The sequence below is a fragment of the Microplitis mediator genome, chromosome 6 (genome assembly GCF_029852145.1).
Source record: "Microplitis mediator isolate UGA2020A chromosome 6, iyMicMedi2.1, whole genome shotgun sequence".
NCBI lineage: Eukaryota > Metazoa > Arthropoda > Insecta > Hymenoptera > Braconidae > Microplitis > Microplitis mediator.
Genome location: NC_079974.1, coordinates 11,168,691 through 11,194,857, shown reverse-complemented (window position 1 = coordinate 11,194,857; position 26,167 = coordinate 11,168,691). Strand labels below are relative to the sequence as shown.

Genomic DNA, 26,167 nt, shown 5'->3' with positions numbered 1-26,167 from the left:
TTTTTAATGTTATTTGTTTTTGATTCAAGTTATTAGTACATCAAGTTGGTTGACAAGTATCGTTTGGCATCGAGTATATATTTAATTTAAGATATCAATCAAAATATCTGCTAAAAAACACTTATGAACCACGAATTTTTGGTCATTTACGATGAGAAAGCCATTTTTACTTTGTGCATTGTAAGATGTACAGAGTGTACTTTCACAACTAGCACAAATATAGTCATATTCCAAAATATTGAATGTTAATTTTTTATGTATTCATTTTTTTAACTAAATTTACTACCCAGTTGTAATTATCAAAATGAATTATCGGTATTGGATTACTTTATGAAATGAATTTATAACAGCCAAAGATTTTCATTGAAAAATCGTTTATATACGTGATTCTGATTATCTATTTCTAGCCTATAGGAACAGATGCGAAAAGGGTTTTGTGAAGCCATTGAAAAGTTTCCATTTTATACTCCTTCTATTCGCACAGTAATAATAATTCTCATCTATAATTTAGAAATATGATTTATTCATTCACAATGACATTTGATTTCCGATGTTATTATTTTTTGAGTTAAGTAATGGGTACATTAGTTTGGTTGTTAATTATCGTTTTGCATCAAAGTATATATATACAAGTTATGGCGTCAATAAATATACCTGCTGAAAGATACTTATGAACCACCATATTTTGATGTTTATCGTGGGATAGCCAGTGTTATTACGTGCACTGAATGTTGTAAAAAATTAGCCATCGTAACTGGCGAAAATATAGTACTGTTGTACGAGATTAAATGTTAATTTTTAGGATAATTTTTTACTTCAAATAAATATACGGTCTGGCTAAAACAACCTTTATAATGTAGTGGTACATGATCGTTTATTGAATCGAACGTAAAAGCCTTTAATTAATTCCCAATGAAAATGCAATTTAATTGATTGTTGAAGTACGTTTCTTGAAATGCTATACTTTGTTTATTTCTATTTTATATAAGTTTTTGATATATTCATAAACAAATCATCATCTTCACTGCTAGTCATTCTTCACGAAGTTCTTTTAACTAAATAGGCTCACAAGTATCTTTTAGTATGTATGTATGCATATATGTACATGGCTCATAAGTATTTTAAATATCTGAAACTATGTGTCAAATGTTGATATGAAGCCCGGTTTCTCAAGTATCATTTGACATCATAATTTTAACGTGGTGTATATATTATTTCAAAAATTTTTTTCGAAAAATTTTTCATTTATCGTCCTCATTGGCATGATACTATGCTATATATACTGAAAAATATTAATTATGGAAGTGGCTGACAATTACCTTTTGGCAAACATATATATATATATATATATATATATATATATATATATATAATATATTGTAAAACAATTAAAAAAAAAAAAGAAAACAAATAAAAATATTGAATTATTATTCAAGTGCCGCGTAGGCAAGTAAATTTTGTGTATCAGTCACCAAACCGCGTGTGCTTCGCAAGTGTTTTGAAGGCAGGTTGTTGCCGCAAGCCGGGAGGATCCGAGATATCAGCACCTCCAGGATCATCGAGAGCTGGACAATACCACATCTTCGTGGCGACCAGAACATCGGGTGAGTGGAAGTTTGCATTGCGCTCATCGGTTGACATACTACCCAGTAGTTGTGATCGTGGAAGTTAATTTTTGGTTGTGACCGTGAAGATTACTATTATTTTTTTTTGTCTATGTTGTATTATTTTTTTTTGGTATTAGCATAAAAATTTATCTTATTTTTTTTTGTCACGCCAGAGTCCTCGAGTGTCGCGCGATTGTCGCGTGATGATGTATAATTTTCTTTGACGTTACCGAAATTTGTATTGATTATTTTGGATTGGACTAGAACCAATTGATTACCTTTTTTTTTGTTTATACCGTCACGTGAGCGTGAGAACTTTCCTTGAAGGGAATCACCGCGAATAACTGAGTTACGCGGATTTATTATAGTAATTTAACACCAAAAATAGTCACTAGTTTTTTTGTGTAACCGCGGATTAAAACCTGGAATTATTGTTATATTTTTTTTGTTTGTTCTTTTCTCTGTACGTCGATTTGTTTGGGTCGATCGCGGCCGCGAGTGTCAGAATTTTGTTTGTTTTTTTTTTCTCTTTCTTTTTTTTTCCCTCTTATTTTTTTTTTTAGGGGTGTTATCACCGTGAATAACTGTTAATTATTAATTTACAATTAACGATATTAATTTTTTTTTGTGTTTTCTCCTTTCACAAAATTAAGGTATTATCCTTATGGCCAATGGCCATCGTATCATAAGTTCGGGTGATTGTTGTGTGCACGCAAAGTACTCCGCGGACCTGACTGTACGTCATTGTATGCGAGGACATGTGTGCTGAATGACCGGAGCGCCGGCTAGTATGATAATTGTATGTAAGACTGGTATTGAATACGCGGTCCCGCTGTGATAATTGTACTGCCGATTCGCGCACATTTGTTTATTTTGGATTAAAATAAATAAAACTGAGGTGATGTGATAAATGCGGTGGATTTGATTCTGTCATTTAATCACTGTATGTTATTTTTTTTATTTATGCCGTGCCTTTGTCCTGGCTAAATTAATCTGCTGTCACTGCGCAGCTACTCCCACCCCTCCCACCATCAAGAACTCTCGTTTTCCCCAGAATCCCCAATACTAGCAAATTTCCGCGTCGCGAGTTTGGTAATTCTCCCGGAAAATTACCTGTCGTTCAACTTTGCACCGCAGGTAAGCCATACGATTATTGCACTAAGAATTCCCACTGGTGAGATTCCCCGTGGAGAATATCCCGTGACAATATATATATATATATATATATATATATATATATATATATATATATATATATATATATATATATATATTGAAACGTAGTTGAGGTCCACCCCCCTAGTAGGGATGAATCAACCGTCCGTTACCCATTTAATTTAAATGGGCCCGTGTCCCTTTTAGCTAGTAAGCTAATTATTTGGTAACTGATCCTGGTGTTACCCGGTTCGTAAGGACCAGACGACCGGTTGGCTATAAATTTATATATGCAAAAGGCATATAAAGGATCGGGAGTCGTGGGGCATGATATAGGGTAATAATATACCAGAAAGAGAAGATAGACTACAGGTGTTTGCAAATAAGCCAAACTAGTGAGAAGCACAAGAAATTACGGAAGGTATAATAATAGTGTTATTATACTTACCTGTGAGGTGTTGGTTCACTGGTATCGATGATTGAGAGCAATAAATAATTAAGACAATTGTGAGCTCTGTATCACAATTGTCTGGTACGGCTACAAGCAGGTATTGTAGGTGATTATCGCGGCAGGTACGCGCTTCTGTGAGCAGGTATTACAGGATAGGTCGCGGCAGGTACGCGCTTCCACAAGCAGGTATTGTGGGATGATATCGTGGCAGGTACACGCTTCTACAAGCAGGTATTGTAGGAAAGGAGTGCAGCAGGTATGCACCTCTACAAGCAGGTATTGTAGGAGAATATCGCGGCAGGTACGCGTTTCCACAAGCAGGTATTGTGGGGAAATATTGTGGCAGGTACACGCTTCTACAAGCAGGTATTGTAGGAAAAGGATGTAGCAGGTATACATCCTACGGGGTAACCGTCTTCTATAGGCAGGTACTATAGGCTAGGATGAGGATACAGCAGGTATGCACCTCTACGGGGTTGCCGTCTTCTACAGGAAGGTATGTAGGCTAGGAAGTGTAGCAGGTATACACGAGAATAATCATTGAAGTTAATGATTATTCTATTAATTAAAAAGTATGCTTAAATACTACTGAATACTCAGGCGTAGACAGGTAATTAAAAGTTAAAAGAAAGAGTTAAAAGGAAGACACTTATTTATTATAAATTCATTATGAAATTAATGGTGAGAAAACTAGTATAAAAATCTGAATAATTAGTGGCGCTCAGGCCTTTATATAGATTCACGTCGATGCTTACGCGTCGACGTGATGCGCATCCCTTCCATTAAGAATACAAATGGAGAGGGATTATTAAATAATAATAATAATTAAATATAGTCTAGCGGGTAAACCAGATAACACATGGTAACTACCCAGGGTAACTGCCTATTATCATGGTATGATAATGAGGATTTAAAAACATCGTTACAATATATATATATATATATATATATATTGTGACGTTACATTGCCGAGGGGGTGGAGTTGAAGGTTGGAGTACGTGGAAGTCTGTGTGCTAGAGAGAGATAACGTGTGTATGTGTGTTGAGTTGAGTGTAGAAGAGAATGAGTTGAGGATATGGGGTATAAATGTGTATGGTAAGTTAAGTGTGTGATAGAGTACGTGTACGGTATGGGGTATGTTTTGGAGTGTCTGTGTGATGGAGCGTGGATTTAACGGGGGATGTCTAGCTGTGCCGTGGATAGTGGCCAAGACAACGTGCCTCCCGACCAGTGATGACGACTAGGCCCAGGCTTAGCCCTCGGGGTTGACGTGGTGATCGCGGAGGTGCGACTGAGATGTCGCCGCCCCTTCGTGGTGGTACCCGAAGTTAGCTGGGGTACGTGTACGGTTATTGGGGGGATGGCAGGCCTCGTTTGCGATGCTCGAGGAAGCCAACAATTCGCTAACTTCGGATATCACGGGGAGTGACATTACGGGAAGGCCTGTGAGTCCACGGCTTGTATGTTTGTGAAGGTAAGAATGGATGGAGAAGCGAGAATGTGGGATTGAAAGAGATGGAGTGGAATAAGCGAGTTAGAGTGGGAGATTATCGTGAAACAGTTGTGCGAGTACCGTTGAGGAGAAAAGTTGAAACCTGGCGTCACTGGTGTACGAGTCGACCCAGTAGTCGAGTTTGGAGTTTAGGGATGGGCGGTGGTGAGTTGGAAAGTCGCCATGGTGGACCTCGACCGCAACCGCTAGACCTTTCGTCGTTTTGGAGCCTGTAGCCCTGTGTGTGGTGCTCTTGGAGCCGTCTGTCGCATTAATTAATTATCGTGAATTATCGCATTATTTATTTATATTTTATTTTATATTTTACCTAGTAGTGTATTAAGTTTGTGATTCGTCGTCGCCGAGAGTTTCCGATGTCTTGCCCAGGTATTTATTTGCGCGATGAACCGAGAGTATTGAACCGCGGGTCTTTTGGGCCCTCCGCGTCGCTCTCGCGTCATCTTTATTGTATTTTATTTAGTTTTGTTGTGTTACTTCATGTCTTTTCTATTGGTTAATTAATAGGCTTCTTTCGCATGAAAAGAACCGCGACTCTCTCTCCACAACCTAGCATACTGAGCGCACCAGGACATGCCGCTACCACCGGTCATGTCTCTCATCTCCAAAGGGTATAGTTTATAGGTTTTAATTTACGTGTACGTTTAGACCGGTTGCCGATACCGGGGAAATAAAAGTCGGCTGGCGCCCGTCAGGATCTGGAGGAAATGAGAGGGGTGATTGGTGGGCGAAGTGTAACGTAGCCCGATTTTGAGTTATTTGAGTTTTGAGTTATTGGGTGAATTTATTGAGTAAGAATTTTGAGTAATTATTAGGTTTAATTGAGTCTTAAGAAATATTACGTTACAATATATATATATTAGGGTGCTTCGTTTGGAACGACTATTTTTTTTCTGGTCCACCGACGGAATAATGTTCTAAACATGTAAAAAAAAATTTTCACCAAACACGAGGTCTTAATTTTAATTTTAAGTACTCGCTAAATGAATTTGAAATTTTCGCATTTAATTAACATGTAAATTTTGATTTTTTATTTCAATTATCTATAGCTCCGCGGCATTGCAAGATATTAAGTCGCAATTAGGCGGGAATAACAGAGGAATTCTTCCTCCTTAAAAGTGCTTGTAGCTAATTTACGTTTTGTAACCAGCCTCACCGGTAAAATATCTTAAAGCCAATTTTTTCTCAAATTTCATGTTTTTTTTTAATTTACTCGCAAACCACAACTTTGGAACAAAATTGTACAGGACTTTCTTACACGAAATTTGATTGCCTACAAAAAAGGGCATCTAAGCCATTGCCGTAGAGCTAGTAGTTTCTGAGATGAATCTAATTAAACACCTCAAAATTTGAAAAATTACTGTTTCATACAAGACTTCAGAACTCTTTTATGAAATTATGGCCGTGGAAACATATCATGTATAAGAATAAAATATGAATATATATATTACACATGTATATGTACTTATAAAAAGTATGAAACAATTATCTTTGTACTGAAAGAGGTAGTAATTGAAAAAGCTTTCGATAGTCAAACAAAGACATTTGGGTTAAGGTAAGAAAAAATGGATGTAAGTGTAATAGGAGACAGTTTCGTATTACTGGACATGTTTTTGATGATATATTTACCAGTATACATTACATATTTCATCGGCCATAATTTTATAAAAAAGTACTGGAATCTCAAATGAAACAGCAATTTTTCAAATTTTGAGATGTTTAATTAGATTTATCTCAGAAACTACTAGCTCTATGGTGATGGCTTAGATGCCCTTTTTTGTAGGAAATCAAATTTTCTATAAGAAAGTCTTGTACAATTTTGTTCCAAAGTTGTGGTTTGCGAGTAAATTAAAAAAAAACCATGAAATTTTAGAAATAATTGGCTTTAAGATATTTTACCGGTGAGGCTGGTTACAAAACGTAAATTAGCTACAAGGACTTTTAAAGAGAAAGGATTCCTCTGTTATCTCCGCGTTATTGCGGTCTGGGTTCGATTCCCGGTTCGGGCTATCTATGTTTTTCTCAATTTATCTATAAATTGTCTTATTGAGAAGGCTTGCATGTTTAGGTTCCCACTATATTTAAATGGTGTATTACGGTACGTTGGACGGTGCGGCTCAATAAGTTATAGATCAAATTGAACGGAATATAGTATAGTGCCGGATAGCTCAACTGGTAGAGCACTCGGCGCGATACCGAATTAGTCTGGGTTCGATTCCCAGTTCGAGCTATCTATATTTTTCTCAATTTATCTATAAATTTTCTGTTTGAGAAGGTTATTTGCATGTTTGCTTGTTTAGGTTTCCACTATATTTAATTGGCATGATTGCGATAACACACTTTAAATCGAAATAATAACACCACAATTAACAGCAGTAAAAGAAAGGCAAGAGAGAAATATAGTTTATTGAATACAGATGTATGCTGTTATGCTCACAATATATGACTAACTGACTCTAGTCACGTTTCTATAAAACAAAAGAAGAAGGCATTTGTTTTCTAGTTATTCAAATATTTTAAAAGATCAGTTTCACATTCGTTGCGATGTATAATTTTTTTTACCCGGGCACGGTGGGTATACCGTGTTACCACGATGAATGCACCGTGTGATCGCCGTGGGTACAATGTGTAACCATAGTGAGTACGCCGTGTGATCCCTGTGTTATTACCGTCAAAACTCGGTGTATATACGGTGGTAACCCATATAACAATTTTTTTCAAGGCTTAAGCAAGCCTGGTCTGAAGTTCGATAGACGGAAGTGTCTTTTTCTTCCAATGTGTCTTGCTGAAAATACTTGTGGCTAGATTTCAAGAGCAACTCTAGTGCGAGCCTTACACAAGAAAGGGTATTGCCGTATTAATATGGGAATTCTGCCCCCATTCACCTCAATTTTTAGCTCTTTAACTCAAACTGTTGTAATAATAATAAAATAAATGCATGCCAGGACTGGTTGGTGGTTAGAATGTTGGAAAAATACGCTGACACAATGTGAATTGTCATATTCGTCCTCAGCCTTGCGGTTCCCAATTTTCTCCGTCTCGTTGCCGTCTGAAACTACACCAGTCATAGTGCCGAGGTTACATGACGAATTATCACGTCAACGCATGTCCGTCAGGGGGAAGTGGGGACAGTCCCGAGGCCGGTCCTACGCCCAAAATTATCGGTCAATCACTTCGATTCTAGATCAATTAGCGTTCAGACGTCTTTATTATAGTTATTTAGTATCGATTATTAATCGAGCAATTGTACTTGCAATATTCACATATTTCATATTCTGTAAACTTTACATTCATTCCTGGCAATTAATTTGAAAAGTAATATTTTATTGTTTAGTTAATAAGTCTTTCAAATAAAGTTTAAACAAGTTAAATATTACTGTACGTTACCGGCAGTGTACTCACAATACAAAACTATACTGTGCCATCTACATTACATCCAGCGCTTGCATTTTCTTGTAAGTAATTTTCATGATTATAATTGGCAATAAACAATCATTGCAATTGTTAACCATTCACTGTATCTATTATCTGTTCATCCAATTTATTTCCCATTTTACTGGTGAGATTATTGAATAGTCTGGTAAAATGAATATTAATTACGTTACAAGTAGTAATTCGACTATCGACCAGTTTAATTTATAATTTTATAATAAGCCGTGAGGTAAGTTGATAAGCTTTTTTTACGTTGCCGAGTTTGGACAAGTGCGGGTTCTTACTTTACAAGGATCCAAGCCCATTGTTCTGTCTTATAACTAAAAATTTCGTAGAGGCCAGCCTAAGCCAGAGTTCAACCCGCGAATCCTGGTGGCTGCCGGTTAGAATCGCCAAGCGAAATGGCGATTTGTCTCAACGCATATTTGAAAATATAATAATATTTTTATTTGTCACAGCACAAAATATCACTGGGTTACAGAATTGAATCGCTGATTTAATTGATTAATACAGTTAATTGTCGGAGCTCATGAATACCGAATTAAATGGATGCAAATTGTAAAATTGAGCTCGAGTAATTGATTTAAATAATTTAAGTAATTAATTTGAGTTTAGTTAAACACTGATTTGATTGTAAAAATGTCAGAATGAAAAGTAACATGAATTAGAGGTTACCAAGCGAAGTTAATTATTGAATACGTTAATTACTATTTATAAATAATACTAGATGCATAATAATTTAATTATAAAGTTTTAATAATAATGATCACTGGTTTGAGCGTAGCAACCCTGGTTAATCCATCTTTGCCAGGGTGAAGTGCGATAATACGAGCGAGAGGCCACCTGGTGAGTGGAAACCTTTCGTCGGTGAGTAATACGAGTGACCCAACTTGAGTTGAATTTGATGAGATGGACGTTGCCACTTGGTGAATGCCAGTTGTCTCTAAAGATGACTTGTAGACCAATAATTCCAGAACTGTTGAACACGTTGTTGTAGGAATTTCCATCTTGACAATCGAGAACTATTTGTATCGATGCGTGCTGGTTCAGGAATCATGTTGAGTGCTCGTCCAATAAAGAAGTGACCAGGAGTGAGTGCATCAATGTCATCTGGATCTTCCGTGAGTGGCTCCAATGGTCTTAGATTCAATAGAGCTTCAATTTGCGTAAGAAGAGTCATAAATTCTTCAAACGTAAATGAAGACTCTCCCACTATTCGAGTAAGATGGTGTTTGAGTGATTTGACAGCAGCTTCCCACTTTCCACCCATGTGTGGAGCTGCTGGTGGATTGAAATGCCAAGCAATACTGTTCACAGTGATGGAATCCAGTATTTATCGTGACTCTTGAGTTCCTTGAGTACACAGAAGGTTGAGATCAGTTTCAGCGCCTTTGAACGTCGTTGCGCAATCGCTGTAGAGTGCTGTGCAGATGCCTCGTCGGCTGATGAATCTGCGGAGTGCTGCTATGAACCCACTAGAGCTGTAGTCGCTGACTACCTCTAGATGTACTGCTGACGTAGAAAGGCAGACAATAACGCAAATCCAGCCTTCGTATGTTTTTGCTCCTCTACGTCTCCAATTTTTGAGTGTTATTGGACCAGCAAAGTCCAACTCTAGTGTGAGTGAATGCAGATGATGGAGTGACTCGTGATACTGGTAGCTGACCCATGAGTTGTTGAGCTCTATCAGCACGATGTCGTGCGCATTATATGCATTTGAGTATAACTGAGCGTACTGGTTGTCTACCGCCAATGATCCAGTACTTTTGTCGTATGAATGCAAGAGTAAGTTGAGTACCACAATGCACGGTACGCTGATGAGCATCAGAGACGATGAGTTTAGTGAGTGCCGCGTTCCGTGGTCGAATAGCAGGATGCTTACTTTGGTCTTGATTTGGAGAATTTTCCAATCGCCCGGCTACTCGAATGATGCCGTCGGTGTCAATGAATGTAACCAATCGAGCAAATAGATGACCATTTTGGCCATGGTGCGTCCTTGGAGTACATGTTGATCTTGTTTGAAAAATGAATGCGTTGAGTGTCTTTGATACAGATGTTGAGTGCAGAAATTACTTCGTCAGAAGTAATTGGAGTCTTGAGGGATGAGTTCGGTGATTTCTTGATCATGTCACGGAGTCTAAAGCAGATTGCAGTAGCTCGTAACATGCGTAGGAGTGGTATTGGCCGTTCCTCTGCTTGAGCTCCTGTATCATCGATTGATGGACATTTAGGCCAGGACGATGAACTCTTGAGCAACCATGGTGAGCCAGTCCACCATAGTTGATGATCACGGAATTGAGTAGGTGTCAACCCTCGTGTTGCGCAGTCTGCTGGGTTTTGTGTGCCCGGAATGAAATTTCAGTGGCCATCTGGAAGTAGATCTTGAATATGTGACACCCTATTCCGAACAAACTCCTTCCAGCGAGACGGATGAGATTTAATCCACGTGAGAGTGAGTGTTGAATCCGTCCACAAGTATGTTGGTGATTGAGTGAGATTGCTCTGGCAGTGTTTTATGAGTTTTGCCAACATGTGAGCTGCGGTGAGTTCCAACCTTGGTATCGTTAGTCGTTTTAACGGAGCTACCTTGGTTTTAGAGTAGAGAAGCGTAACTCTGACTCCATGAGCAGGTGTGTGGACTTTGATGAACACGGCAGCTGCCATTGCCAATTGTGAGGCGTCCGAGAATCCATGGATTTCGGTGGTTGAGCACATGGATGAGTGGATCTGTTACGTCCAGCTAAATGCTGAACGTTATATTTTATTGCTAATTTCTGTTTCATTAATTAAAATCGAGCCGACGACCAGATTTTATTTTTTTTATTATTAATTTTTATTTCTCGATAATATTCAGTGATAAGACATGACGTAGTTGTAAAATGCTTTTAAGGGATTTAGACTTGTTTGACGTTTTTTTGAAATGCTAGAGCAAACACCTAAGTGTAATTTTAATGACCCGTCAGGCAAATGTAAAGGCCTAAAGGCCATCTGGAAACACTTTTCGTAGAAAAACCAAAAACATTTATGAACAAAAGTGTACGTAGAATATAATTTTTTAGTTATAAATAAATACAATCTTAATCCCTTACTTTCTCTTCGAGTGCACTTTTGTCGGGACATCTTGGTATCACAAAACGAATAGACAAATTAGATTTTAATGACAAACTAGATTTATAAATAGATTTATAAAACAAACAAAAAAATATTCAATTAAACAATTTCTCAATTTCAATTAATCCAGTAAATAATTTAAAAAAATATTCAACTAAACAACTCATCAACGTCAATTAAAAGAATAATTAATAATCAAATAAATAATTTCTAAACGTAATACTTTTAAAAAAAATAAATAAAGAAATATTCCAATGAACAGTTTATCAACTTCAAGTAAAAGAATAATTGAAAATTAAATAAATAATTCTTACAAAAAAATTATGAGTAATTTAAAATTTAAGATAGTATATATAATTTTTAAATATTGTAAATTAGAGTCGGCTGGCTAGCCACCTAATAATATTTTCTTTTTATTATATAATCTTAATAATTTTTACTTTTTAATATTATAAATAGAGTCGGCTGCTAGCCACCTATTTTAGATTAAAATTAGGATTTAATTCCAACATCATTAAAATTGACTAACAAAAATAGTAATTTCTAAGTAAATAAAACTTATAACAATAAATGAATAATATAGGTTCACCGCCAATCAAAAAAATATAATGTTAACTAAAATCAATATTTTAAGTTAACAAATCATAACATTACAAAGTATAATAAATAAATTTAAAAAACGATAATTATAAATAAATATAAACATTTAAATTTTAAATATTGTTATAAGTAAAATATTGTACATGTGGGTGTATGTGTGGGTGCGCACGCACATAGGTCCACATAGGGGCATGCCCTTACCGCTCTCCTGAGGTGAAAATCATAGAGAAAGGGAAAGGACCCATAGGAACTGTGCTGCGATTGGACACAGTTTTCCCCCAAAACAATACATTGAATAGACCCGATAAGAGATTATAAAAAGCGTCGTCGAACCAAAAATCGACAGTTAGGGTTCAGTTAGGGTTTAGTTGGAGTTAACTGTCGAAGTTAGTAGGAGTTAAGAGAGCTAACTGCTCGACGCAGTTCGGCTCAGTCCAGTTTAGTTCCGGTTGAGTAAGGAAAGGAAAATTCAAGTGTTCTCACACTTTTTTCCGTACTAGTTCAGCACTAGTTTCCTTTTTATTTTCAAGTGTCCTCACACTGAAAATTAATTCAACTTTTTATTTTCAAGTGTCCTCACACTGAAAATTAATTCAATTATTATACAAGTGTTTCCACATTTAAATTCATCAACATTTCGCGAGTATTTTTGTAATCTCTATTCAGTTAATAATTATTCAAGAAATTAAATCCAACGAAAAAATAAATTTAATCGCACATTAAATTCAGTGTAACCTACTAATAAACCAAACTAATTGCTGCGATCTCAGGTACTGTAATTCTTAAATAAGTTACTTTTAAATATCTCAAATTATTTGATATTCAAATTAATCGGTTATTGAAATTAATCTCATTGTGACGACTTAAAAGATAAATTTAAATTCATACTACCTAACATCGGCTGTTAGCCACATAATATACAGATAGACCCAAATACATAATATCTAGTGTCAGCAGGTAGCCACCGAGTATTTTTATAGAATAATTTTTAGTTATCCTATTAATAGCGTTAGAATTTTTATTTGTAAACTTTTATATTTGTAAAACTATTTTTTTTGGTCTCAATATATAGATAATTAATTGTAATTTAAGTTTTATTAATTATCAACCCAGACAAACATCCTCACAGATTCCCAGTCTATAAGTCATTGGCTTGGACTAAAATAAATTTTAAATTAAATCCGATAATCTGAACGTAACATATCCATCTTGGAATTTTGTTTCAGATATGAGCTTGAGTTTATTCTTGAAGTATCTCCATTTATGCCGGTGATCGGCTGCCAATGGAGTGTCCCAGCTGAGCTTTTCGAGCCAAAGCTCCTGCATGAATACCTTGGCTCGAATGATGAGTGGTGCGAAAAATCCCAGATCAAAGATTTGAGCAATCTCTGATAAAGTGATCCTTTTTGTAAATTTTTGTGTTGAGCATGGTGGTGAGTACGTGAAATAAAACTGATCTGAGTGTGAGGACCAGTACATGCCCAGAATCTTGGTGCTGGAGTCTGAATCCTCGAATTTGTGATTCTTGATCGCTCCTACATGATTGAGTTGTTGTAATTTTTGATGATTGCTTCCCCATTTAGCAAGGGAGAAGAGGAAATCGATGTCCTTCGTCTTTAACCAATTGAAGTAGAGTACGAACGGCCAAATATGGAGCTGGTGTGGTCCCGTAGGTGACCGTGGTGAGTTTATGTGGAGTAATTTGGCCTTGTTGGTTGAACCAGAGTATTTCTTGAAGTGAATGATTGCGTTCGTCGACCAAAATCTGTCTAAACATCTTCGTGATATCTGTTATGAAGATAAGCTTATGAGTCCGAACTCCTATGAGTACGTCAAAGATGTCTAGTTGCAGTTTTGGACCGGTGTGAAGCACATCGTTGAGTGAAAAAACTGAGCTGTTGGGTTTTGAACCGTTGAAAACTACTCACAGCTTGGTTGTGATGCTGCTTTCCCTTAAGACTCCATGGTGAGGGAGATAGTAGGCTGGTTCACTTGTTGTTGATTGAGTTGATTCCACGATGTGGTTGAGTTCTTTGCATTCCCTCAGAAAATCAAGGTAGAGTGCTTTCAAACGATCGTCGTGATCTATACGACGATTGAAATAAATAAGACAGCAGTATGCTGCTGAGTACGAATTTCCCAGCTGTTAGGGTGACGATTTGATTGGCAGTCAGGCTATGTATCGTCCTGAACTGTCTCGTCAATGAGTTCGTTGAAAATGCGCTTCACACGCCACCTCATCTGAGTTGAGTTCCTTGATTTTGCTGACTGGAATTTCTTCTTAAGTCCAAAAGCGTGATAGCAGGTATTGAAGTTGTTGAGTTGACTGCTCGACAGCAGCATGATAAGTAATAGATCATCGATGAGTGTGTTGAGTGACTGAACCAAGTAATATCCACCCGAAGATGGTATCTTGAGCGATTGGCAGGCCTTCAGACCTTTTATTGAGTGCATCTTTAATGATAAGACCATAATGATCGGCACCAATGATGATATCAATTGGTCCTGGTCTCATGAACGCTGGATCTGCCAATTGTAGTTGTTTCTATTGGTCCCAATTGAGTGTGTTGAGTGCAACAGATGGCAGTTGAGTAGTAAGACCACCTAGTATATGAGCACTGATAATGACTGAGTCGTTTGAATGCCTAGATGAAAGCTTGAGTGCGACTTGACCTTTAGTTCTACCAGCATTGGCTACACCAATACTAATGATCTGGATAGATAAGTGAGTGCGTTTAAGTTTGAGTGAATTTACCACGGAATCTTAAACAAACAATAATTCAGAACCTGGATCCAGCAATATGCGTACTGGTCGAGTACTTAACTTGGTAATCAAGTCCACTAGGCAAGTTGCGAGTAAGATTGCTGGGCGATGAGTGCGAGTAAGATGAGTGCCAGATGTGTTGAGTGCAATTGAGTTCCATTGAGCGTCGCTCGAGTCGTCATGTGGAAGCAGACGTCTTTATCGAGTGCTTTTAGCGGCTGAGCCTGATGTTTTTTGAGTGCTTTTGAGTCCCGGGTGTATCATAGTGTGGTGTTTCTGTTGACACACCTTACACGTAAACGGCGAGTTGCAAGCATCGGGTAGATGATGCCCGAAACAGTTTTCACACAGCCGCTTATCAACAACGACTTGAGTACGTTGAGCATTAGTGAGTCCCAAGAATTGAGTGCATTTGACAATGAAGTGATCTCCCTTGCACAAATCACAGGGACATTGTGCAGGAGGGAATACCTTCTTGGGAGGCTTCTTGAGTGCAGCAGATGAGTTCGTGGCTGGAGCTTCAGTGTCAGATGAGTGTGAGTTGGAAACAGCAGCAGCAGAGTATGACGCTGATTTTCCGGATGAACATGATGGTTTAGACGTTGATGCCTGTTCTACTCGTTCTTGAGCACGAGCACGACTGACTCAAAAGTCATTGAGCGATTTGAGTGTTGGGTATTCAGTGGAAGCACCCATTTTGTTCTCCCAGAGCTCCCTGTTGTGTGAATCCAGCTTAGATATGATCAACTGCGTAAGCAGTGGATTCATATCCGAGTGTAATTGTACACCGAGTGCGTTGAGTGCGTTGATTACCTCTGAAACGGTGTTCAGAATGTAATTGAGCTGCTCAGATGAGCGTGAAGTGAGCGCGTGCATGTTAAGGAGCTTTTCCAGTTGAGCACCGATGAGTAAGCGAGGGTTGTTGTATGTGACGGTGTAACATGTCAAAACACGGAAACATCGTATAATTAAATAAATGAAAGAAAAATTATGAATTAAAAATTAACCATTTTCAAGATCAGATGAACTGTCGAAACTGGTAATGTAAATAGGAAACACTATACCCCAGATATGTAATAATAAAAACATATCAAAAATTGGAGACGCAATATTCTAACGTACTGGCGAGAAAATAAATAAGATAACCACTAATTAACTCCATGTCATAGGACAACCATAACATATCGCGACAGAATATATAACTATAATAATAATAATTTTAACATCCTACAGATAATAACCAAAGTCATAGCCACCTATATATAACAACATGAGAGAATTATAATAACCCAGCGGATAAAGAAAAATAGAATGCGAGATTAGATAAAAACTTATATACCGACTAACTAAACATCATAGGTCAGTCAAGGAATCTACTATTTCGCTTCCCATTGTCTTTCACTAACACATACATAAGAATGTAATTTCGGTCTCTAATAACTCAACTAATTTGTTGTATTATTATTATTGTTATTGTCGCTTGCGCTTTCACGGTCTCTTCTCTCGACGCGTGCCACTATATCGCTCACTTACACATGACTATATTGATAAGTTTCACTTATTTACTAACATTGACTTAGATTTATAAAATCTTCTTTTTTGGAGATGCGTGCTGCTCGACCCATCTTCTACCACCCCTTCTTGTGACGTATTCCGTCGTTCCTCACTAACACATATGAGTATATCGATAGTTTTCATTTTGAATAACTCAATAAATAATTAAAATAATTACAAATGAAAAATATCATTGTAATCCGATTGTTCGGCTTGTTTAACCGAACTAATAATAACTCCAGATTTTTAATAACTACCCCATAATAATTAAAAACAAGTATAACTTCTACACCTATAGCGTTAAATAAAATTAATCATAATCCATCGAAAGGTAATAACCAAGGGATTAATAATCAATAAACATTCATACCCTAAACCCAATAACTAACCGGTAAATAATAAACTAAAATAAGGTTCATTTACTAACACCAACTTAGTTTTATGAAGGCCAGTCTCATGACTTCTCCTCCACCGCCCCTTCTTGTGATGTATTCCGTCGTTTCTCACTAACACACATGAGTATATCGATAGTTTCAATTATGAATGACTCAATAAATAATTAAAATAATTACGAATGAAAAATACCATTGTAACCCGAATGTCCACCTCAATCAGTTGAACTAAGAACAATATAAAATTACCCCATAATTACCCTATAATACTTAAAAATTTGTATAATAATCTAAGATAAGGTTCATTTACTAACACCAATTATGAAGGCCAGTCTTATGACTTCTCCTCCACCGCCCCTTCTTGCGACGTATCTCGTCGCTTCTCACCAACACATATGAAGATATCGATAATAGCCACCTTGAATAACTCGATAAATAATTGAAATAATTACAAACTAAAAATATCGATGTAACCCGAATGTCCACCCTAATTAGTTGAACCAAGAATAATATAAAATTACCTCATAATTACCCCATAATAATTAAAAATACGTATAACATCTACACCGATAGTGATAAAAAGAAATAACTATAATCAATCGAAAGATAATAATAGAGGGATTAATAATCAATAAACAGCTATGCTTTAAGTCTAATTAATAATCCGTAACTAACAAATTAAAATAGTCCCTATTTAATAACATGGGGAACGGGTGTATCCTTCTTGGTCTGAGTATTGTTCTAGAAGCTTCTACTCGAAATGGTCACGTACGCCTTTTTTCAACACCACGCCCCGCAAATCTTCAACTTTTCTAAATAACATCAGTTTTTGGTAACAAAACCAAATCTAGGTCACGCGTGTTACCCCTCGCCTATGATAGCACCTATAAAAGCCGCCGCAAATTAGTCCTCTGCGTCCATTAATTATCAAGCTCTTGATTACATAAAACCTTATTATTTTAAATATTAAATTTTTATTTCTTCCTCGAGTCGTTACAACATTAAATTCAGAATTTATACAATTTAAACAGAATCATTTTCAATAAAAATAATTTCGATTTTTAATTCTTTTATTCAATATTATAAATAATTTAAATAATTAAATTATTTTTATTCAATATTATTGCTGCTTCAATTTTTATCATTCACATTTAAATAAAATTTCGTCATATTAAAAAGTATATTCAGACAGATTGTCAATTACCCAGTATAAATAAACCCCTTTGCTGATTTACATCAACACTTCTCAACATTTAAGAACCGTAACCAACCATCAAGCCACCTGACAACATTTTATTCCAAATCGAATTTCAACCAACAACAATTTAATACAAATTGAATTCCAATCAGTAATCTGGTCTCCAGCTTAGCCAAATCTTGTATCCTGACATATTGTTATATTGAATAAACCAACTGTAAGTTTAATTAATTGTTCATTTATCTAGTGATAAGGCACATCCATTCACCTCGTACATCCTATTTTCGTATATTGACATACTCGACACTAAATAGCGAGGTCCCCGCTAGCCGAGTAAATGGCTTAAGTGCTTTGACTCAAAATTAAGGGACTGAAAAACGTGTTTTCGTCATCTTGGACGTAACATGTACCTCTCCTTTAGCTGGTTCCACGCAGGTACAAATTGGTCGTCGCACATTTGTATGCTGGCGAGGCTGAATGCTGCCTATTCCTAAAGACAGCTCTTCAGGTACTGAAGACGCTGGACTGGAGCGAGTTCCTGAGCATTGATCACCATTGAGGTGAATGAGTCCCTTAATTCAGGCCAGTTCTCGTAACGCCCATCAAACTTGGGAATTGCGAGTGCTGGCAGATGAGTTGGAGCCCGGGTTGTGCACGACAGCTGGAGCAGCACCTGGAACTGGGATGGAGTTAATGAGTGCGATGAGTCTGCCTTTTGCGTTGATATACAACCGGTACACCAAATCGTATACTCCGTCCTTGACGTATGAGCTCTCCAAGAATTCCTTGGTGCAGGTGAGTGCTAGTGAGTCATGAGTGAGGTTGAACTGGTGCCATTCACCCTCGAGTTACTCAAGCCGAGACTTGAGTTGAGCTGATCCGTCGGCAACGATGAGTGTAGCCGCCAGAGCTTCCCAGTCTGAGAAGGCTCTGAGGCGTGAGTGCTGGCTGATGACTTTCAGCTCAAGTGCTGGAGAAATCGCAGATTTCCTTGGAGTGCGCCTAATTTTCTGTTTAGTCTGGTCTCCCTCGCCGTGGTCCCCAGTCTCGTTGGCACTGGAGTCGCTAAAGACTGTAGTGTCGCCGACGTTGATCACTGGATTAAGGTGTGGGTCCGGGGAGGTGCCTTCAGGGACCTCTAAGTCCTGCGGGTCCATTGGAAGACCCTTCATCTTATCATCATCCCCCCTAGTGAGCTCCGTGACCTGTGAATGGGTTCATATGTGTACAGCTGCCCACTGATGTTGCTACCGACACAACCAACCAATCATCCGGCTCGAAGGACTATAAAATGTTGTAATTATAATAAAATAAATGCATGCCAGGACTGGTTGGTGGTTAGGGTGTTGGAAAAATACGCATATTTAAAAATATAACAATATTTTTATTTGTCACAGTACAAAATATCACTGGGTTACAGAATTAAATCGTTGATTTAATTGATTAATACTGTTAATTGTCTGAGCTCATGAATACGGAATTAAATGAATGCAAATTGAAAAATTGAGCTCGAGTAATTGATTTAAATAATTTAAGTAATTAATTTGAGTTTAGTTGATCACTGATTCGATTGTGAAAATGTCAGAATGAAAAATAACATAAAATCAGAGGTTACCGAGCGAAGTTAATTATTGAATACGTTAATTACTATTTCTAAATAACACTAGATACATAAAAATTTAATTATAAAGATTTAGTAATAATGATCACTGAATTTAATGAAGTTAATGAGCTCATATTAAATTGCACTGGATTTAATTTATGTGTTGAACACGTGGTAGCATGATTGCAGAGGCTACTAAGCTAAATATAACTTTTTATTTATTTGAAAATATTGAGCATAATGATAAATAATTAATTGTAATATTGAGTCCTTTAATTATTTTAGCACTGATAATAAGTAAATATTTATTAAAAAAAAGGCCATTCGGCAGCCGAAATGGAAGGTAGATTTATAAAAACTCACATACATACATAACTTGTGATAAATGTTAGTGTATATAGACATGATATGATATTAGGCTCGTTTTCTTAGAGTGAGGGTAAAAAAAGATAACGACTATTTTCGATAGAGAACTTCAGATAGTTGATTCGACAAAACATTATATAGGTAACCTACCAAACTAACCTTCACGTAAAAAAGTATAGAAAATTTAATTAGTATGAGATCATAATTGTAATTGCTATTACGATGGCAACCCTGATTAAACAAAATGATTAAAAATGATTTAAAATGATTTGTTTTTTATTCATTTTAAATACTTTTTAATCCTTCAAATCATTTCTAATCCTGTCTCTTATGGACATTTAACGTGTGAAATCATTTTTAATCATTTTGTTTAATCAGGGAAGATCAGATATAATTTTAGGACTACAGGTACGATTGAAACATCATAAATATTAAAAGAAATACTTTTAAAATATAAAATAGCTGTAAAATTTGCAGGTTATTTTGTTCACAATAAAGTACAACTGACAAAATTGTATTATAATGGAAAATACATAAGTTATGTGGAATGAAAACCATATTTTCAACTTTTTTTGATTTCATGAAAATTTCAAGGCTATCAAATTATTGGAAGAAATACTCGAAACATAAAGGTTAAGGTCATAAATTAAAGCTTATAAGTCAAGCTTTAGAATACTTTTTACAGAATTTATCTATGAGTTTCAGTTTTAAAGTTATATAAACTTTAAAAGTGAATAAAAACTGATTTTTTCGAAAAATCGTGAAAATTTTAAACAGCCATAACTTCAAAACTATTTGAACGATTCAGCCCATCTTTAAACCTGATCGAGATAATCGCCTATAGAATAAGTGTAGAAAATTTCATTACGATCCGATAAGAACTGTAGGTGCTATCGTAATGACAAGACCAGTGATAATCATAGGGAGTAGAGGTACATTTGATACATTATAAGTAATAAAAGAAATACTTTTAAAATATTAAATAGCAGTGAAATTTACAGGTTATTTTGTGCACAATAAAATACAACTGACGAAACCGGATTATAATGGGAAATTCATAAGTTATGTGGAATGAAACCCATAATTTCAACATTTTTTGATTCCATTAAAATTTTCAAGGCCATCAAATTATAGGATGAAATGGTCGAAATATAAAGTCTAAGGTCATAAATTAAAGCTTATTAGACAAGCTTTCAGATACTTTTTACGGAAATTGTCTATGAGTATTAGTTTTAAAATTATATGAACTTGAATGTGGAAAAAAATTGATTTTTTCAAAAAATCATGGAAATTTAAAAAAGCCATAACTTCTAAACTAATCAACCGATTTTGCCCATTTTTGAACTTAACCGTGATAATCGCCCATAGAATAAGTGTGAAAAATTTCAGTAAGATCTGATAAGAATTGTAGCCGTAATCGTGTCCTCAAAACTGCGTTATATCCCATATATATATATATATATACATACATATATAAATTTTTTAACGGATGGTATTTTTGAACTCTACTCAACTAATTATGATAGTTTATGACGAAATTCCTTGAAAAATCGACCATGAGGACAAATACAATAGTTAGATTTTAGAAAAATCTACCTAAAATGCACCTGTTGTTTCTCCCGATGGAATAACCTCGTGGTCGATGATCGCTGATTTAGTTATGTTCTTTGTTAATTTATAAATGAGTTTTTATGTTAGCAATTATAAAAATAATTATATTTTTATAAAGCAACACAAACGGTATTCGAGAATTTCTAAAAAACCTTTGTAAAAATACTTTTTACAGTAATTATCTATGAGTTTTAGTTTTAAAATTATATAAACTTTAAAAGTGATTAAAAACTGATTTTTTCGAAAAATCGTTAAAATTTCAAACAGCCATAACTTCTAAACTAATCGACCGACTCAGCTCATCTTCGAACTTAACCGTGGTAATCACACATAAAATAAGTGTAGGAAATTTCATTAAGATCGGATAAGAATTGTAGACGCAATCGTGTCCTCAAAAGTCGGTTCTATCCCATATATATATATATATATATATATATTTGGCGACAATACTTTAGGATTAACCCCACCTAAGACGCCAAGTTGGAAGTTACATGTTGGAAATGTTATATATTGAAACAGGTGTAGGGACGAGATATTGCGAATCACCCTGGCGGATTCGTGATCACTGTAAAATCATCGTAGAACGACGGTCAAATGACCGTAAATTTACGGTACCGACAAATGACCGTATATCGACTGTTAAAGAAGCGTTATTTGATGGTGAAAGACAAGTGCCGTTGTGAAAATTCTCGACAGTAACTTTATAGTTGATGTTTTGTATGTGCATCATATTTCAGCTGACTAGTGACCGTAAATTAACAGGTAATGGACGGTCCTTCTATGGTCATTGATAAGTATAGGGATTGTCAAAAACCTAAATCTTGGCGGTTCATTTACAGTATTGAGTGAGTCAAACACTTGTCAATCGAGCGTATAGTGTCGGTAAGTGAGAAACTTTTTGTTAGTGAACTATCAATTAGTTGTCGGTCAGATTTTTCATTTTTTAAGTGTCTCTGATAGCCAGTGAAAGACTCCAAGTATACTGACATTATTCTTGCCGTGAAAAAATGTAAAAAACACTTAAATAATAAAATTTTTAATTATCTGAAGTTCATTTGTATTCAAATAGATATATACAATTAACTTCTGCTCTCAACTGTGTGATTCAGCACAGTGGTTAACACGTCAGACTTCGAATCAGACGGTCTTGTGTTCGAGTCCATAACTCGGCGAGGTTAATATTTTTTTTTTTAATGGCAGTTATTGTATACATATAAATCACTATATAAAATTTTACTATATTTTTTTTCCCGGGCAGTCCCATGAATTTGCAAATTATACATCTAAATGCGTGTGATTGGAGAATAAATCTATTGTAAATTGAGCGTAAAATGTCGGTCAAAATGCAGTGCAATTATTCACATATGTTTGTACTTTCGGTATCCACAGTCGGTAAATCAACTATAATGACATTGGTGATCGAAGCTCATACTATCGTTATTTAGCGCTATATAATAAACGATTAGATGGTGTCATTGCCGTAAGTGCTGAAATAATATTTGGTGAAGATTTTTTACAACCGCACTCGGAAACGATCGTCAAATCACTCCATGCAGTCGAATGTTCGACGGCAGAACTTACGACGATTTAACGTTAATAAACGGTAATTTTATCGTGCCGCTGAAACCGCTAGGGCATACATATATAAATTTTTTAACGAATGGTATTTTTGAACTCTACTCAACTAATTATGATAGTTAATGACGAAATTTCTTGAAAAATCGACCATGAGGACAAATACAATAGTTAGATTGTTGAAAAAATCTACCTAAAAATCAAATTAATAACTTAGAAGTTGAACAAAAATTTGTAGTTAAAAATAAATCAATATTATAAAATATAAACAACAAAAAAATAATGATTAAAGAGAAAATGATTGATTGAGGTGTGAAATTTCGGATTTCCCAACTTTTTTTTTAAATTTATACACGTGGGTTATCCACGATGAATGATTGAGGTTATTTGTATCTCTGTCACGATATAAATTACGATCATTGTTATACCATAATGGAAGAAATCGTGGTGGAAAATCAAATCATTCTATGGCTGCTTGCAGAAACAAGCGTCAAACAAATGTCAGTGATATTTTTTGTCGTCCGAATGTAACAAATAAATAAAACGGATATCATTTTAAACGATATTGTGATAAGTTGAGTTTAGATATTACTTTGAAAAAAATATAGATATATCTCTTTCACTGGCATTTAACCCCTGATGTAATAATCATTTTACTAAAACGTTCGAACACTTACTTGTTGCATTTGGAACATTGTTCTATAAATATGTTGCCATGTAGTTCTGCAATATTCAATCGTGAAATTCCTGACCGCAAATGAAGCCCGTCAATATTCTGACTAATTATGAATTTAACTTTTCCTGTAACATAAAGACAAAATAAAAAAATTTTTTTTTTTTTTGTTAAATTTTAATCAAACACACTTTTTTATAAAATTTTACTAAAGTCGCTGCTACTCGATGACATACAGGAACAGAAGTCAATGAAAAATTGTCGCATAGTGTTTGTTCATATGTAAAACTACTGGTTTTATCGGTAATGACCAGGACCTGGAAGTTGGGGCAAAACAATTAAAAATAAAAAGAGAACATAATGCAGGCAACAATTCCTAGCAATAAGACGATCGCGAGCAAGTTCACGTGCATAGATTCATGTTACATAGCCTATATGAGTCAAACATCAAAACAAAAGTGAAGTTGGCGCAAAAACACACAAAATTAAAATAGCAAACTCTAAAAATTTAATAGAATAAATACGCATCACTCATAGTTAGAATTTGAATTTGCAAGAAAATTGCATGTTCTGTTTCCAACATTTTCAGGAATTTGGTATCCTTCAGCGCAATGTATAGAACTTATAGAGAAAAATTCTCTCTACAAACAAGTACTGAGGTGTTTTTTACGCCAGTCTAGCCTAGACAAAGTTATGCAAAATTTTAATTAGAAATTAAAATTTTTTTTTAAATTAAATTTTTTTTCCTACTTTTTTATGGGATTGATATTTTGTGATACAAATGTGTGGAAGTTATAGGAAAAAATATCCTCTAATAACGCTTTAGAGATCATCAAATCATCAGGCTTAAATAGCTCTAACATCTTGCTCACGATCTTACTCGCGATCTTGTTGGCAGTCTTGCTGCTAGTCGTGCTCGCGATCTTGCTTGTGATCTTGCTCGCGATCTTGCTCACAATCTTGCATACGATCTTGCTCGCGATCTTGATCGAGATCTTGCTCGCGATTTAGCTGACGATTTTATCATGATCTTACGAATAGTATGACACTCTTGCTGACAATCTTAAAATTTTAATTCCTTATTGGAAGTACCGCATAACTTTGTCTGGGCTAGACTGGCGTGAAAAACACCTCAGTATTTTTTGTTGAAAATATTTTTCCCTATTACTTCCCCACTCATTTGCGCCACAAAACATCAATCCCTTCGAAGAAGTAAAAAAAAATTTTAATTTCTTCAAAAATTTTAATTTCTAATCAAAAGGACCGCACAACTTATTCCAGGCTAGACTGGCGCAAAAAACACCTCAGTCTTTTTTTATAGTGAATATTTTTTCCTATAACTTCTACACATTTTCGCCACAACACATCAATCCCATAAAAAAGTAGGAAAAATAATTTAAAATTTTTTTAAAATTTTAATTTCTGATCAAAAGGACTGCATAACTTTGTCTAGGCTATACTGGTGTAAAGAAAAGCTTTGCACTTTTTTGTAGAGGATATTTTTTCCACACATTTGCGCCACAAAATATCAATCCCATTAAAAAGTAGGAAAAAAAATTTAATTTGAAAAAAAAATTTAATTTCTAATTAAAAGTGTTGCATAACTTTGTCTAGGCTAGACTGGCGTAAAAAACACCTCAGTACTTGTTTGTAGAGAGAATTGTTCTCTATAAGTTCTATACATTGCGCTGAAGGATACCGAATTCCTGAAAATTTTGGAAACAGAACATGCAATTTTCTTGCAAATTCAAATTCTAACTATGAGTGATGCGTATTTATTCTATTAAATTTTTAGAGTTTGCTATTTTAATTTTGTGTGTTTTTGCGCCAACTTCACTTTTGTTTTGATGTTTGACTCATATAGGCTATATAACATGAATCTATGCACGTGAACTTGCTCACGATCGTCTTATTGCTAGGAGTTGTTGCCTGCATTTTGTTCTCTTTTTATTTTTAATTGTTTTCTCCCGACTTCCAGGCCCTGGTAATGACCCTGCAGATCAACCGCAGAACTGCACGCTATTTTCAAACTTCTGAGCTCGAAAATACTATTGTTAAAACATTTTTGAACTTTTCAAACTCGGACATAGAATGTCGCACTTTCCATTGCAAAAATTCAAGTAATAAACTAAAAAAAATCTGAAACCGCCTGACCCTGCGAGCCAGCCCTGAAAGATCCCATTGTTTTCAAGCTCCTGGAGCTCAAAAACATCATCGTTAATACATTTATGAGCTCTCCAAGCCCGAAAGTAGTAATGGCACACATTCCACTGCGAAAGTTAAAGCAATAAACAATAACAAAAAAAATAATGAAGGAAATCGTTCTTTTTTTATTTTTAATCACCAATATATTCTAAAATGAGGAACCGATTTTAGCGTTTACAGTGACATTCGACGCGGTTTCTTAACCACTGAAGTTTAAACGAAAACTTTCATCACTTAGCTTGACAATTAGAATTTTATTCGAAAAAAAAAATTTTCCGCAATTCTTTCGACAACGGTTTCTATTGAACGAATGAACCGATTTTGACAGTTAAGGTGGCAATCGACGCAGCTTATGAAGTT

General features: G+C 35.5%; 1 protein-coding gene across 2 annotated transcripts in view; it reads right to left on the bottom strand.

The window, feature by feature from the left end:
• Positions 1-26,167, bottom strand: part of LOC130669732 (NAD-dependent protein deacetylase Sirt6) — a 146,106-nt gene that overhangs the window by 52,250 nt on the left and 67,689 nt on the right. For both annotated transcript variants that reach the window (XM_057472772.1, XM_057472773.1), the window contains exon 4: positions 23,607-23,730. In XM_057472772.1, the coding sequence (XP_057328755.1) occupies positions 23,607-23,730 (124 nt within the window). The remainder of the gene's footprint in view (positions 1-23,606; positions 23,731-26,167) is intronic.